The sequence below is a fragment of the Convolutriloba macropyga genome, chromosome 8 (genome assembly GCF_964194025.1).
Source record: "Convolutriloba macropyga chromosome 8, txConMacr16.3, whole genome shotgun sequence".
Classification (NCBI taxonomy): domain Eukaryota; kingdom Metazoa; phylum Xenacoelomorpha; order Acoela; family Convolutidae; genus Convolutriloba; species Convolutriloba macropyga.
Genome location: NC_134475.1, coordinates 44,304,381 through 44,322,537, shown reverse-complemented (window position 1 = coordinate 44,322,537; position 18,157 = coordinate 44,304,381). Strand labels below are relative to the sequence as shown.

Genomic DNA, 18,157 nt, shown 5'->3' with positions numbered 1-18,157 from the left:
GGGAAACGCATGAATTCTGTTTGAAACTTTTTGGTATGGATTTCATTTTGAAAAACTCTCTTTCCAGTTTTTTTCAAACTAACTTAGTTATGTTTTGTGAAATGAAGTTTTAGAGTCGTATTTTTTTGTTTTTTGGGCTTTGTGACGGAAGTTATCTGATTTTCAGCTTATTGAATGGTGAGTTGCATTTGTCAATTTCGAGTGATTTTACAAATGAATCAGTTTCGATTTTAATTGTATCCCTAGTTCTTACGGGAACTGTTGGGTTATGGGTTTTCGCAAGCGGAATAAAAAGCGTTTTTAACTAAGTAGAAAAAACTAATTTCTCAAAATGAGAGAATAACAAGAATGATATTTTACAGTAGAATTTAGAGATTTACAGGAGAGATCTGATTATTAGATCAAGATGTTCATTTGATTTTGGGGATGAAAAAGGGCTCAAAAATCAGCTGTATATATACCCATTATCAGTGTGAAAAAGTCAAGATACAAAACTAATCTTAGCACCATGATTTATAGTGGGGTTCGCAGGGGTTACCCAATATGGTTTGCATCTGCGATTCAGTCGCAAAGGGAACCATAAATGGAATGCATTTGCACTTTTCTAAGAATTCATTCACACTTCCGGAGATATCATAATCATTTAATACATGCTGGGAAGATTTTACATCAATTAATCTAACTCTGATAATAGTTATCTAAAATCATCAGTTTGAAACGAGTATTGATTCACAGCACCATTTTTTGTAGATTCATTTATATCAGTATTGGTGACTTGAATCAATTTACCTCCGTCAGTTTAATTTGGTAAGTTAAACTTTCTAATAATTCTAAGTTTAAGTCTTCAACTCGAATCAAAATTCTAACAGAAACAATTTCTCTGGTGGCAAAGAAAATGCTTTTAACAAAATTCGGAAGTATATTTGAACATTCTGTTCTAAAGACAGAATTGCACTAGACTTTTTTTATTGAAAAAAATTCTATAGGTCAAAAAAGATTTTAAAAAATTAAATTATAAAATTATGCTTGCTTTGTTTGGAATTCGTTCATAGCTAGAAAGAAAATTATCCAGATTAAGCGGTATCTACAGAAGTTTTTTGGCACCTCTTTTTGTGTCTGAATTGTGATGAGCTAAAATTCTCCAGCAAAAAACAAGAAAATTCAATTTTTCAATTTTTGTTTGGTGCTCTTTATGCTTTGATTTTAGCTTCTAATGTCATTAGCTTCTATAATGTCATGATGCGCCCTTGTTATACTTTCTGTCGTCGACCATTTTCAAAGTCTGCCAATTGCCATTTCATGGTGAGCCTATTGGCTGGTCATGAATGAGGTATTGTCTGGTCATCGTGGCTGATCATTGCATTGATGAGTATAATATTAAAGGTGTTCTCAGATTGCTGGTTTTTATAAAGTCAAAACATAAAAACGCAAAGTGTTCATTCACTTACAGAGAGTTTGGAGCAGGAATAACGTCACTTGAATTATTTCCAGCCGTTTTTTGGTTTTTACTTTCTATTTGCTTGAACAAATTCATGGGAACTTTTCTCTTGGCTAGAACAGGAGAACCCATGACTTGTTCGCTTGTTGACGATGACCCTTTTGGCTGCTCTTGATGTTGTTTTTGCTCTTGTTGCTCTTGATATTGGAGTTGTTTCTGGAGGGTCTCTTGTCTTCTAATCACAGCTGGCGATTTGTTCATAGACTGAGCTGTGACGCTTTTCTGGTCATAAGCTTCCAGTTTTTTGTCGTGTTTTTTCAAATATACATAGCATCTAAATCAAAAACCACCTGAATCTCAATGTTAGACATAAGAAATCGTCGGTATCGTCTTCTTATTCTAGCCAAAACGACGAAATTTTCTGCGTTTTTTGTCGGTATTGTCGTTTTTGTACGGTTGTTAACATAAGAAAGAATTGGTATCGTCATTTTTGAACATAAAACAGATCCGGCATCGTGGTTTTAAATCTTAAGAGAGATTCGGTATCGTTTAGAGAAACATCAAGATTTTCTAAATTCTTGGTCTGGAGAGCAGATTAGTCCAGCAGACCGAACAAAAAAAACGAGTGGCATTAAGTGTTTTGAAATTCAACGTCAAAAACTTTGCTTGCAAATTACAAGAAAGTATGTCAAAACACAGTGAATGCGAATTAATCAACAGCAATTGCAGTAATATTCGACAAGTATGTCACATTTTTGAATTCAAAATTAATCAAGAAAATTAAACTCGTTTTTATGTAAATAAGCTAAGAAAGAGCTTTCAATAATTCTGCACAGATTTTCTGAAATCTTTCTAAGAAGAACGTTTGAAATTCCTGCAAATAACCGTATCATAAGATTTGTCTACATTATATACAGAAAAATCAAAATTTCCAATGGAAAAAACCGGCAAATTCTTACGTCTAAAACCAAATAAAACAATAATCTCATACGTTTAAATACTGAACATACCAAATCTCTCTTGCGACCAAGAAAGACGATACCGCACAATTCTTACGTTGGGAACACGTTACAGGATTCAAACTTTAGTTTCTTAATTGAAAGGATATGGTGATTCATATTGGTCTAAAGTTTGTCAATATGGGACTGGGTGCAGCCCCTTTTGTTCTTTCGTTCGAACAAAACCAAATTGAATCTCAGCAAAAATGTAAGTGATGCAAAACCTATATAGTGTACAATTTGCTAGGTTTTGTTCTTTAGAGGGAATAAACCACAACTACAGATTAAAATGTCAAAATCTAATAACGAGGAGGCTGTGAGGTGACTCGGTAACAGACTTACTAGGAGTTATAAGCTAATAAATTGGACGCAAGTAGTGAGTGAGATGATATTGCAATGCGATATATCCTCCTGTCAAAAATAAAATTCAAGCCAAAAAACAAAGTTCTCCCAAGATAAAATTAGATTTAAATTTTTATGCAGGATGCCTAGTTGAGAATGGATGGTTATCTTGTAGCAATCTGACAAATTCTTACAAGACGATGCTGATCTTTTCCGTTTGTGCCCCCCCCCCCGTACGATATGCTCCCCCAATTATAGAGAACTTGTCATTACATGGTAAATCAATATGTAAAAATATTGCACGTGCTTCTGGGGGGTGCAGATAATATGCTCCCACTAAGCTGGGGGGGGGCACAAACAGAAAAGATCCGGCGGTGCATCTTCTGCCAGAAATTTCTAGCAATTTTTTATCAAGCACTGTTCAAAATTATTCAAAATTTTTTGTGCTCTTTCATAAGATCTACAATCAATTAACACACACAATTTATGCTTCGAATGCATTGTTTTCAATAAATCAAACCAAAAGCTTAGTACAAGAGTAGTAGATAAAACAGGGAAACCAGCCACCAGCAAAATTTGTTCCTTTTCTCCTAACGCTAATCGCGCACGTCGAATGGAACAAATTTTACTGCTTGCTGGTTTCCCTGTTTTATCTACTACTGTATATTCACTCTATATTCACTTCTTATACTATTAAAAACTATCCTTTCTTGTCTCACTTAGTGCAAACCACTAGTACAGAGTTAAGCTGGTAACTAGCCATTATCAGACGGATAGTTCGGGTTCTATCCCCACCGACTCCGGTGGACGTATCCCAGTACTAGTATAAAACTAACAAGCACGTAAAACCAACTTGCGAAAATGAACTTGAATAAAAAAGAAAACTTGAACAAAAAAAATGAAAATATTAAAATAATTAAAATTTTCTTATATTCCCCTAATCAAAATTTAACCAATCTAAAACTAAAACTTCCTGTCTCACTTGGCGTAGTGGTTAAATCATCGAGTCTAGTTAAGTTGCTTTTAAAGCAAACGGAAGGTTTGGGTTCCTTCCTCACTGACTCCAGTGAACGTCCCCCGATAGGCGATGCCGCCTTTCAGGATTCTGATGAAAAAAAAAACTATGAAACTAAGTGAGATAAAAAAACAAAAAAAAAACCAAATTCACAGTTCTTAAAAAGGATGATCCCTGCTGTGAGACTGTATATGGGACACACTGTGATGGATATACAGTCAAAAACACTGAGATCGGTGGAAACACAGTGATAAGTGTTTTTTTTCAATGTCTTCTTGAATATTCTCTCTATATTCTCTCTATATTGGATCAATAATTAATCAGAAATTAATTTAAATCAAAAATAAGATAAAAAAATTAAAAAATCGAAGCAAAATTTACATTTCACTCTTTAAGAGCGATTCACTCTTATTCGGAGTGATCCCCCAGTAGAAAATATCGCTCTTTTTCACTCTTAAGGAGTGATTCCCTCTTTTTATAAATTTTTATAAATTTTTATATTTTTTATACTTTTATTTCAAATTATCTATACTTTTTAATAAATTTATATTTTCTTTTACTTTTTCTATATTTATTCCATTATTAATAAGAAATAATACAAAATCATAATATTTACATGAGCAATCTTCTTCATTTTGTCTAATGGCTAAAGTACTTTCAGTTCTAGAACTTTGTTTTTCAGTTAGATTTCTACTAAATCCTTTAGTTAATTCTACACCTGGATGCTGTTTCTTTACATGGGCTCGTATCCCATCATATCTCACAATAGAAGCACAATATGGACAATTAACTTTAGCTGAAGTACAACTTCTACATGTATACTTACTCTCATCAAAATCAGTTAGTGGTTTTATATAATTACATTTATTACAATTTCTGATCTGCGGGACAGTTGGGGTACCAAGGACTTCGTCCTTTTCACTGATTAATACTTCTGAGTTATAGTTAGGGTTAGGATTAGGGTTAGGGTTAGGATTAGGGTTAGGGTTAAGGTTAGGGACTGAGTTATAGTTAGGGTTAGGGTCTGAGTTAGAACTGGTGTTATAACTAGAATCAGAACCAGAACCAGAACTAGAGCTAGAACCAGAATCAAAACTAGAGTTAGAGCTAGAGCTAGAACTTGAGCTAGAACCAGAACCAGAACTAGAGCTAGATTCATTTTTTAAAGAAAAACCCCATGGAGAAAAATCATTAGCACAAATAGCACTTATTATATTACCACATATACATTTATCAATTTTATCTTTATGACATGATTCGTAATGATATTTTAAACAAGCAATGTTTCCACATTTATAGTTACACTCTAAACATTTTATAACCATTTATAATTGGTCAAATCTGCGAATTTGCAAACGAGTTTCACTCGTGGTTAACCAAACAACTCCGTTGAACAGTTTGGTAAACCACGAACAAAGTTCGTTCACTGATTTCAATTATACTCAACATATATATTTAGCCAATATCTCAATTACATCTTTAGTATTATCTTTAGATTTGATACACTCTGCTAAATATTTATTTCCTAACGTATTGAGTATATTAGTTTTACATCTCTTATCTAAAATTGCTTCAAGGTTTAATTGCATTTTATTTTTAACATAATTTATAATTTCATTTCTAAATTCTTCATTATTTACATATAGACTGTTTAAATTCTCTCGTCCCTCTTTATTTAAAATCCCAGTATATTTATGAGTGTAACTGCTTCGCTGATGGGTCTTCGACCATGTTTCACTATCTGTGTAACTGCTTCGCTGATGGGTCTTCGACCATGTTTTTCCATCTGTATATTCCCTTTCATGTTCCAGATCTTGATCTTGATCTTGATTTCTGCCAAATCCATAGTTCAATAATGTACTTGTTCTATTCAACATAGTACTCGCTGCAGTTGCCACATGTCCGGCATTTCGTACTGTTATATCAGGACTCATGAAATTATATATCATTAAACCTGAACTTATAATACCTAAAATAGTTGAAAATAATCTAAGACCATTTGCTTTAACCACTTCCTGAGTTAAAACATCATTCTGTATTTTAATACCTTTTAATGTAAGAAGTTTATTAAAATAAAACTGATAATTATCATGACTAATAGTATTTCTATCTGTTGCATTTATCATGAGTGGTTTCATATATGCTATAAGTTTATTTATATCTTCTCTTCCTAACTCATCTTTTAAACTGAGAGCTTTTAAATCAAGGAAACCAACTCTTGAATCATATATCATTGTTCTATTACTATTAATAATAATAAAAGTATTTTCTTTCTTATTATATTTAATTATACCATAACGAAGTTCATCTGACATTCCGTCTGTACGATTATAATGGTTACTATTTAACTCATTAATTATTTTACTAAAGTCATGTTCACATTTATATATCTCATTAAAGTTTTTAAAAAGATCAGATCCATTATAAGTTGTTAAATAAATAGTATCACAACTCATTCTTGCTGTATTATTTATTTGAGCTGGTTTATGACACATTACAATCATTTGAATATTATAATGTCTACCTTCAGTAAAATAATAGTCTATATCCTTATTTAACTTATCACCCATATCATCAAGTACTATTACACAATTTCGAAATTTTTGCATATTGTTTTTTGTGATCATATTCATATCACATTTATTAAATCCAGTATAAAACTTATTAGTCTCGGGATTTATCCAGTCTCTGTCATCTTTACACACTATAACTATATTTTGATCTTGATTTTGATTTTGATCTTGATTTTGATCTTGATTTTGATTTTGATCCTGATCGGTGTAACCACTTCGCGGATCTTGATTTTGGACTGAGTATAATTTTAAGTATTGTCTAACAAAATATGTTTTACCCGTACCAGTTCCACCATAGACAATAGTGTGTAATGGTGACTTTTCATATTCAAATCTAACTAGACTCCTATTCATAAATCCACCAAAGCTTTCTTCTAGTTTTGCATATTTACTCGGTATTGAATCATATACTATAAAACAAAATATAATTAAGAAAATAAAAATTATAACCACGCTACCTGTCTCCATTTTTATAAATGAAAACATAGATAAATATAGACATAATTAGACTTATGGGTCTTCGACCATCCGTGTAACGGTTCCACCGATGCTTAGCCATAATTAGACTTATAATTCGACTATAATTGGAGTTATATTTAGACTTATAATTAGAGTTATAATTAAACATTTATAATATTTATAAGAAAATGCTTATCCTAACTTTTGAGGAATTCAATAATAAATTTAATATTGATAATAGTGCTATGAGTGATATCAGAATAAAAGATATAGGTAAAGATATAAGTCTAACACCAATTGAAATTGTAATGAGAGATCAGACTCCAAATAACGTAAGTGAACCCAACTCCAACATTATTGTAAATTTACATCCAACTGAAGGTACACATTGGGTTTTAGTTATAAGAAGAGAAGGTGGTCCAGTGTATTACTTTGATAGTTTTGGTATAGAAACTCCTCCATTATTCTTAGAAGAGTATGTCAATCTAGGCTCTAATGAAAGAATACAACAATATGATGAATCTTATTGTGGGGCTTATTGCTTATACATGATCTATCTTATTGATAGAGGATTTAGAATTAACAATGCTTTGAATATTCTAGTTAATCAATGTAATTATCCAGGAATGTATAATGAGTGTTTCTGTTTGGGTTGTAATGATAAAGTTAATGATAATGATAAAGTTAATGATATTCAGGGAACGGACTCCGTCCGTGGCATGCCAACCTGCTTCACAGATGATAAAGTTAATGATAACGATAAAATTAATGATAACGATAAAGTTAATGATAATGATAATGTTAAGTTTAATGATAATGATAATGATAATGATAATGATAATGTTAATGCTAATGATAATGATAATGATAATGTCAATGTTTATGATAATTATAATGATGAGACTATCTATCAGAGAAGTAGTTATAATCAAGGGGGTAGTTATAATCCGCGAAGTAGTCCTAATCTGGATATATCACCGCCAAGAAGTAATATAATCCAAACAAGTCCTATTGCCATTAATATAAATGATGATCTATATTCATGGTTAAATGATGATGATATAATTACTGAAGCCGCATTCCCAGATAACTTTAGATGTATAATATCTGGTCCTAGTGAATGTGGTAAGACATTCTTATTGAAAAAACTAATTCTAGCTAGTATATACTTTGATAAGCTATATATCATTGGACCTACTGGTGATCAGTACCATGGTATAGAAAGAATAAACCCAAAAGCAGAAGTTGAATTTATTAAAGATATAAAAGATTTACCATCTCCTGATAAACTACCCAAAGACTTAAAGAAACTAATGATATTCGATGATGTTAGAGCCAAAGAACCAGTTATTAATGAATACTTTTGTAGGGGTAGACATAATAATTGTAATATGATATATCTTAATCAAAACCTGTTCTCTCTGGATAGGCAGAGTGTTAGAGAGAACTGTAATCTATTTATTTTATTTGAACAGAGAGTTAAAGCCCTCATATCTATATATCAAGATTTCTTTAATAATGTGGAACTTAGTTATAATGATTTTGCTAATATATGTAATAAGGTATGGAAAGAGCCTTATAATTACATTGTCATTGATATAACTAAAAATAAAAATATTAATGGTAAACTAAGAATTAATTGGGATCGGAGAGTTTTGTAGTTTAGTTTAAGTATCAGGGAACCTGCTTGGCTTACCACGAGCAGAGCTCGTTCGCAGATAAGTCTAAGTCTAAGTCTAAATCTATGACTATGTCTAAGCCTAAGTCTAAGTAAAGTCTAAGTCTAAGTCTGTAACTAAATCAAACAGACCTTCGGTCTGCTAACTATATTAGATCAACGAAGTTGTTGCTGGTTACACCAGATGTAAAGTAAAACTTAATACATCACCATTAAAGTCTATAGGTCTTCCATGCTCATCTTTAATATGAAACTCTATATATTCTATTCTATCTTTAGTTACATTTTGATACAAGATATTAGTTGGTATAATATTTATCAAATAACCTGGTGGTTCAGTTAGATTAAAAGTATATAATATGTCTGTATCCTTACCATTATCTTTAACACCAGATATCACATTACAATGAATGTTAATATTACTAAAACCCATAATATCAACAATTTTCTGAGATGTATATTTACCTTTATTATAAACTATTTTTCTAAATCCTAGTAATGGGGCTATTGAATTTTCTATGTCAAAGTTAATTGCACCTTGTTTTACTTCCATTAAACTTTTCATTGTATTCTTATCAATTTCTATTATAACATTACCATTAGTTTCTTCTTTTATTTATTCTGCTATTTCATATAATTCATATGCACCTGGTGTAATACCTAAAAGACGGGTATTTGACCATGTTTCACCTTGGGTATCATATATGAGTTGATTGTTCATTCTATTCACATTAAACACTGAGTTATAAACTGATAATCTAATTAAACCTAATTTTGTTTTATTAAGTATAGGTTCACTAAAGTTAAACTTTTCTGTTGGCTTTATCATTCTAAAGTTAAGTGTGTGTTCTTCTTTAGTTTTAGTTAAAGCATCATGTATCTTTTGTAGTTCCCATAAGATTAAGTTATCAGTCATTTTTTATCTAATATGGATGTTATGGATGATATCTATAAATGGATTTTAATTTGGATGCAACTTATGGTTATAATAATGATATACACAAAAGTAAGATTATAAAGTACAAACCAAATAATCTGGCAACAATGAATACAATCAATACTAACATTAATATTGTACTCAATAGAGAAGAGAATCATTTAAATATACACGATTCATATCTAGAGATAGAGTTTGTTGTATCAGATGATGCTGGGGGTGTATTTGCTAATAATGCTAATATTAGATTAGTTAATTATGGTATGATGGCATTGTTTAGTTCAGTTAAACTTGAAACTAGTGGTGGTAGGACCATTGAATATATAGATCATTGTCATCCTAATCTATTGATGTATAAGTTATTAACTAGTACTGATGATGAATATGAGTGTGGTTTCGTTAGAAATCAAGGTAATAGAGATAGTCAACTTAAAGGTGATCATGCTGCTGCCGAACGAGGTCATATGTAATTGATGGTTAAGATGAGTGATCTATTTGGTTTTGTGAATGATTTAAAAAAGATTATATATGGTTTAGGATTTAAACTAATATTAAAAAGAAATAATAATGATAGAGCTCTATATAGAATTAATGCTGGTGCTGATGCAGTAGCTAATGATGGTAATATAGAAATTAGAGATATATCATGGTGTGTGCCTAGTATTGATCCTAGTAATGATAATAGAATTATTGTACAGAAAGGATTAAATAAAAAGAATAATATAGACTTCAGTTATTATGAAAGAAAGACATTTTATAAGAACGTACCTAATGCTACTAACTTCTTGTTTGATTTAGGTATGGAAAGTGGTATGGAAAGACCACAATATATAATAGTTGGTTTTGAAAATAATAATGTTAATGAACAAACTCATGATGCAAGTACATTTCATATAATGAATGTTACTGAATGTTATTGTAAGATTGGTAGTGAGTTTTATCTTGAAGATAGAATGAATATTAATTATGGTACCAATAATTATAATGAGGCTTTTAAAGAGATTGTTAGCTTTAATAAAGATTATAATGGGCTACCATATAATATAAAACCATATATAAATCATAGAACATTCAAAAGTAGTTATAGAATATATGTATTTGATACTAGATATCAAACTGATCATATAGGTCCACAACCAATACAACTTAATTTTAAATTTAGTGCTGCAGTTGCCGACGTTATATGTCATGCATTAGTATTAACTAGAAAGGTTATTAGTGTTAGTAGTGATGGTAATAAGATGGTTGATATAGTCTCGTAGAGACTAATAGCCAGAGGCTTATCATATCATAGATATAATTACAATTAAAGTCCTTATCATTATTTCCTACTAGTCTTAACAAAACCTTTAGCATAAATAGTATCTAATTTCTTTTTATTCTCTAGAGATAGGACTCCGTCCATGCTACGCCATAAGCCTCTAGCTTCAAGTTTAGTCTTCGAGCTTCGCTCGCGGGCAGAGCCCGTAGGCTTAGACTCAGTCTTAGGCTTTGTCTTAGGCTTAGTCTTCGAGCTTCGCTCGCGGGTGAAACCCGTAGACTTATTCATAACAACAAAAGGATTATACTTTTTAACTTCCATTATTTTTTAAATATAGAAATGAGTCTTTTAAATAAGTTCAAAACCAATTCATATTGTGTTGGTGGCAGACATTATAGTGGCACTAATAACATAAGAGGAGCTATTACACCAAAAGGTACTAAAATGTTAAGAGGATCCTGCACTAAATGTGGAAGGAATAAATCAATGACAGTATCTGATGCAACAATAGAAGCAGAGGGATTGAAAGATTTCTTTAAAAGTGTTGGTAGAGCTACAGTTAACTTTGGAAAGAAAGTTGCTAATAATCCAATAAGAGCATTAGAGATTGCAAGTAAAATAGGAACTGCAGCGGCATCTAGAAACCCTAGAGCTGCTTTATCAGCCACACCTGATTTAATTAAATTTGCAACTACTGGTGAAGGTATAAAGTTAGTACAAAAAGGAAGAGGTTTATACTTAGGTACAAAGAAAAGATAATTATTTGATTATGATTATATTTATGTTTATGTTTATGATTATGATTATCGGTATATATTTATACTAATATTATTATTACTAAAGACATTGTTATTACTAAAAACTAATAACTTTAGTTTAAAAAAACACTTAATTTATTTTTCTTGTTCTTCTTATAATCCTCATATACCTCGACTAATTCATTATATTCATCATTATCTATTTTATTATCATTCATTGATTTAGTATATAGTTTATTAAATTTATCACTAAACTGTTTAGCTAGAATATACATTTGTGAATACTTTATAATTTTATTTCTTATTTTAGTATTAATTGTTTTTGATAATGAACCACAAACAGTTGCTGTAGCAAAAGCTGTGGGTATAGAATAAGGTAATCCTATACCTGTTAATGCAACTGATGTTGTTGTTGCTGTTGTTGCAATTGATGATAATAGTATTTCTGTTATCTCAGCTACGTTAATATAATTTTTATATCTACTTAACTTCTTTTTATAATTATTAGTTTCAGTTTCATAATAATTTCTAATATCTTTTATAATGTTAATATTATTGTTAAATTTATTATTAGCTTGAATCTTTTCATTTATCTGCTGTTCATTGACAGCAGCAGCTTCCCGCATCAACCGTTCCGATACTGATGATAAATCTGGATACAGTAAGCTCTCACTCGCTGCTGTTGGATCAGTGAAACTACTTCGTAGATTGGTCATTTTCATTAGTGAAAAAAATTTCTATTTCTTTCGTTATATCTTCTTGTTTAAATCCATAATGCATCTCAAGTCTGTCTTTCTCTTTATTATCAAGTAACTTACTTCGTAAAAGTATAGAAATTATACATATTACTATAACACCTCTAAGAGATTTATTGTATTCTTTCATTTCCCTTAGACCATTAGTAAACATATCATCTAAATGTATGTTGGTAACATTCTGATTAAACTTATTTTTATCAATCTCTTGTTTTAATTGATTATATTTAGAGATAGTATCAGCAGCAACTTTATTACAAAAGTTAACAACATTTGTGACTTCATTTGCTGATTTAATGAATTCTTTAATTAGATTTTCATTAACTTGTGTTTCATTTAGTTGTAATGTTTTAGTTGTAGCTTTATCAAAATCACCTTTTCGTAGTTCAGTTATGTTTCTACTTAAAATTTCTATTTTATTAGAAGAGGATAATAAGTTATTGTCACAATACTCTTTATTAACCACATCCTTTTCATCTAACGGAGGATGTACATTTGTAATTTTATAGGTATCCTTCATGTCTATATTATCATTATCTTCTAGGAATAACCCACGAGCCTTACTTAGTGTTAGGTTGTTTGTTGATGTTAATCCGAGAAGTGAGTTCCCTGATTGATTTTTAGCCTGATTGAATCTGTTTCTTGTCATTATTTATTTTAAGAAATATATTTAATGATTCCAAAACTTTATTATTAGATTCAAAATCAAACTCAGATTTCAATAGTTCCTGTTCATAATATTTACCTTCTATTATCTCTCCATTAATATCTTCTATCTTATATGTTGGTGGTTGTGTTTTTAGAACTTCATTAACTTTAAACAGTTCTCTATTCCAATTAGAAGTGTAACCTTTAGAGAAGATATTACGTTTATCTGCGTTTCTAACATAATCACCAACTTTAAATTCTTAAAATTAAAAGTGTATTTAACCTTATCAGGATTATTAGAAGCATCAACTGGTGTCATATTAATTGTTGAATGAATGTTATTGTTATATGTTAAGACTGCATCGTTTAATATATTTACCCAATTACCATCACCATTGATGAACATAGGTTTATTTATTATGTGTAATAATGTTCTATTGAATCTCTCCATAAACACAGCTTTTAAATCACTATAAGTAGAATATAGTTCTATCCCCGAAGCGGCTTTGCCGGTTCCATATTCTTTAAGTAAAGATTTAAATGTTTTATTGTAAAACTCACTACCTCTATCTACCCATAACTTTTCTGGTTTTCTAGGTTGAGAGCCTCCTTGTGGATTTTCGCCTAATACTAATTTAAAGCCATTAGTTATAGATAAACCAGATTTATTCTTTAATGGAATAGCCCATGCATATTTTGTGAATATATCTATAACTGTTAATATAAACTTATAATTATTATTGTATTTACTTAAAGATGACTTATCAATTAAATCAGCTGACCATGTTTCATCTTTATATAATGGTATTATTCTTTCTCTTCTAAACTTTGTTATTTGAGGACTAAATACTTCTTTAGCTAGAAGTTGTTGTTGTTCCATCATTATTCATTTACCATAGTTAAAAACAAAATTATCTAGTTGTTCTTGATTAATCATATTCATAGATAATAGTTGCTTAGATATATGTAGCATTTCGTCATATAATCCATCATGACCAGCTTTTGTTTCTAGTATTAATAATTCTAATCTTTCTACTAAATTATTTGGATCTGCAAAGCAGGTTCCCTGATCCACGTAGTGGTGACAACTTTGCTGGTGGGTATCTAACCCTCTGCCAAATATATCATCTCTTACTTCCATTATACGTTTTATTGTTCTATATCTAGCGCTTTTCTTATCCCCTTTTCCTAAATCATATCTAATATCCTTTAAAAACCTTTTAATTTTGTTTTCATCTTCTTCGATATCATCGTTATATGTTACATTTGGGTTAGTGAGAAATTCAATAAATCCTTCTGAGAATTCGTATATATTATCCCTAACTAAAAATGCACCCTGCTCTAGGGTTATATCAACACCATTCATTTTGTATCTTCTAGTAGGCAAATCTACAAGATTTAATTTTAATTGAGGATTAGTTTGAGTCCCCATTTTATGAAGATTCTTGGCTATCTTTGTATCAACAAAAACTGGTGCTATTTCTTGAGTTTGCTTTAACGTTTCACCCATCTTGGAAGCAGTTTCATTAAACTGGTAACCAGCTTGCTCGATCTGCGAAGCAGTTTCACCAATCTGCGAAGCAGTTTCACTGATCATCTTAGTTTGTTTATCTAACTCTTGATTTTGCCAATCTATTGCTCTTAATGTTTGTTCACTTAATGCTAGATTCTGTTCATTGTTTGCATTTAGTGTTTTAGTTAAAGGATCAAATAACTCTTCTATTTCACCATAATATTCTTGTTGTTTTAATTTATCGTCTAATCTATTCTTTCTGTTTTGTTTTTCTAGATTGTTTAATTCTATAAGTTTATCTAGTTTAGTCATTTTTTATAATTATAATAAATCATTATATAGTGTAATTGCAGCGAGGATTAACTTTCTATCATCATTAATGGTTAGCTCTTTAATATTATTTATCAGCGAAGCTGTTTCACAGATAAGTAGGTCTTTGTTTAAATTTAAATCTGCTGCACAGATTTTATTTACTAGATCTCTTTTGAACAGATATAGATTCTCATCGTGAGGATAGCTTTTAATGTTATTTACATAAAACCTTTTATCATCAAATATATTTAAACTAATCTTAGTTGTTTTTGCTGTTGTCATGTTACTACCAACTTTTGTATTCTACATTCATCTACTGTTCTCTGTATATTATTCATTAATGCATCATAATACTCTTCATGTTTAGCATTATTATGCTTCTTTATTCCTTTTTCTTTAGTATTCTTTGGGCTATCTTTAAACGGGCTCTGCCCGTGGGTAACCAAACTATAAGTCTTAGGTGTTAAGACTATAATTTCCTCAATAATCCTACTCCCAAGCTCGTGCTTAAACTTGCCGGGGACTTTATTATTTGTCTTGATTGGTTTTTCGAGATTGGATAGATCCATATGCTCATCACTAACTTTACCTTCACTATAACTTAATACCAAACTGTCTCTATCCATATAGTGAAGTGTTAGATCTTTGAGGGATGGTTGTAGAATATTATAGAATACATCATACATGTGTAATTTGCTTAGTTCGAGTATTGTTACTCCCACATATACAGGTGAGCTATATTCTATTTTTTTCTTTATATATTCTATTTGACAATAATCTCTATATCTAGTTATATTCTTAAATGTTGGTTTACTTACACTTTTCATTATTTTTTCTTCATCATGCAAGAACTTGCTTTGAAAGAAATGCAGAGGATTCATACACATTCTTCCATATAGTGAGTTATTCATTAATTTCCTTACATCCTTTTCTGCTTCAGTTTTAGCTGTTGCTCTTTTGTTAGTATTGTTTTGTATATAATCTCTACATATGTAGTCTTGTTTAAATTTAATTACTCTATGTATTTTTGTTACTTTTACCCCCATCTTAACATAGAACTTTAACATCCTATAATGAACCATATATTCTGTTTTGTTGTTTTGATCTAAGATTAATTTCTCTGATCGGTGTGACCGCTTCGCGGATCTTGCTTCGCTCCCATCTCTTTCTCTGTAACCTAATTCATTATCATTGATCTTTCTCTTATTAGGCATTAGTGCTAACTGTTCTGTTCTCTCTTTACATTCTTTAGTATAATCAATATCACAAATTATATAGTAACCATGATCACTATCATCTGGAGTATTCAATATTACATCGAGTAACCCGCTTGGCGGATCTAGAGTAGTTGTAGTAATAAACTCAAAATCCTTATAAGGTAACTTTTGCATCATTGCATAACCATATAGGTTGTTTGCGTCTATGTACCATATGGACCTTCGCCGATTATTAATATATCTATCACCCATTATTCCACATATACCATCTCTCTTTGCTCCAACAAAATCATCTAACATTTGTTTATCTTGCAATGTATCTAGTGTAACACCACTTGACATTAACCAACAATCAAAACTATAACCTGGGAGACTAACGTAATGTAGTGGATTGAGCTTGAATTCTTTCATGCTTAATTTAGCATATTCATTCATGCAATAGTCTAATATTTCCACATCATTCTGTAAATACTCTATAGTTAGATCTTTACCAGTTTTATGACTGTTTTCATTATTAAAGTTATCTACTTCTTCTTGTGTTGGTAATTTATTATGTAGTGAGGATTTGAAGTCTTCTATTTTTAGATTACCTATAACTTCTTGGTAGGTAGCTTTGCTACCATTGGCAGCTTCGCTGTCATACGACTTTGTCGTGGTTCCCCAATCATCTAAACCAAAGTATTCATATGGATATAATGTTTTAGTTTTACATCCATATATCTTTGCCATTTGATCTAGAGGCATAGCTAAGAAGTTATAACTATCTAAGAATTTGAGACAACCAATGCTAAACATCTTAGACTTACCAGCAGCTAGTGGTATGTTATCTACTTTTCTTTTATCATTATTCTGTTTGAAGAGTTCACTGTATAGTAAGTTGAAGTCATAGCCAGAGCCATTATGGAATATTACAGGAATGAAATATTGTTGTTTATACCTCAGATTACATATCTTACATGCTGGTCCTCTATATTTACCAGTTTCATGACAATGATCTCTTACTTTATCGGTGTAACCGCTTCGGAGATTAATACATGTTTTGCTGCAGATATGACAAGTGTTATTAGTTTCATGGTATAATTTATCTTCTTCTGTGAATATCATCTTTTCCTTGTGTTTGAAATTATTTTCTGTTTCTATCTCTAATAGATCTCTAGCAAATCTTTTGATACAATCAAGACCAAAGTAGTGCTTGAAGTTTCTTTGCCAGGTGTAACCCACAGCTATTGGAATATGTTCAGCTATTACATATTTACAATCATTAGTTGAGACTTCAACAATGCAACATTCTATATCGGCAGTTATAGTATTTTTTATATTCTGACGTTTGTGTTCATTTATAAAAGTAATATGTTTTTTCTTAGGACAAACAATCTTTGGTTTGAATGAGTTGTTGCATTCATGTTTGTCATAATTAATTTTTGAATCAAACCAATATGTACATCTATCACAGTAATAGAATTTGTGATTCATTCTATTTGGTCGATCTAACAAGGTTTCTATGTTTTTAATTAGAGCACAGTGTTCTATTTGTCCATTACTCCAAACTAGTATTCTTACATCTTTTCTATCTTTATTAAAGTCATCCACTGGTTTAAACAATTCTACTTTACCCCCACCACAAGGTGTGTATAACCAAATATTAATATTATATAATTTCTGTATTCTTAATATATATCCAAAGTCATCTTCATGTTTTTGTCTTGGCTCAATAAGTTTATCTACATATTTACTTTCTCGAGTTGTATGGTGCGTGGCAGGATATAGCCAAGCAGTAATAGTTAGTTGCAAGCAATTGTATTTATAACTTCGTATATTCAATATCGATTTAGAGTTTTTGAGATCAGCTGGTAAATCTATATGGGTACCAATAGATGCTTTAGTTGGTTCAATGTTCAACTGAATACTTCTTATTCCAAGAAACTCGAAATCATAACCATAACCTTCATATATTCCTTCCTATATTCCCTTTTCGAAGTTTAGCCATTGAGTGAAGTCTCCATTTTCATAAATTGCGTTATTATTAATATAGTCAGTATTGAAGAATATTTTTGTAATTTTAACTTCTACTTTGGTTCTCTTCTTATAATCACACTCGACTGTAATCTTATATTTAAAACTCTTAACTTTTCTATACTGGTAACAGTTTTTAATTCCTTCTAATGAGTTATTAATGGCTTCATCTATATCTTCAATGTAATTTCCAGCTTTATCAGTAATATAAAATTCTTTCATGTTCTGGCTAGAATTTAT

At 30.6% G+C, this 18,157-nt stretch overlaps 1 protein-coding gene across 1 annotated transcript in view; it reads right to left on the bottom strand.

Annotated features, from left to right (window-relative positions):
• Positions 1-18,157, bottom strand: part of LOC142344139 (uncharacterized) — a 69,074-nt gene that overhangs the window by 4,024 nt on the left and 46,893 nt on the right. The window contains exon 4 of the mRNA XM_075395663.1: positions 1,449-1,772. Within this exon, the coding sequence (XP_075251778.1) occupies positions 1,449-1,772 (324 nt within the window). The remainder of the gene's footprint in view (positions 1-1,448; positions 1,773-18,157) is intronic.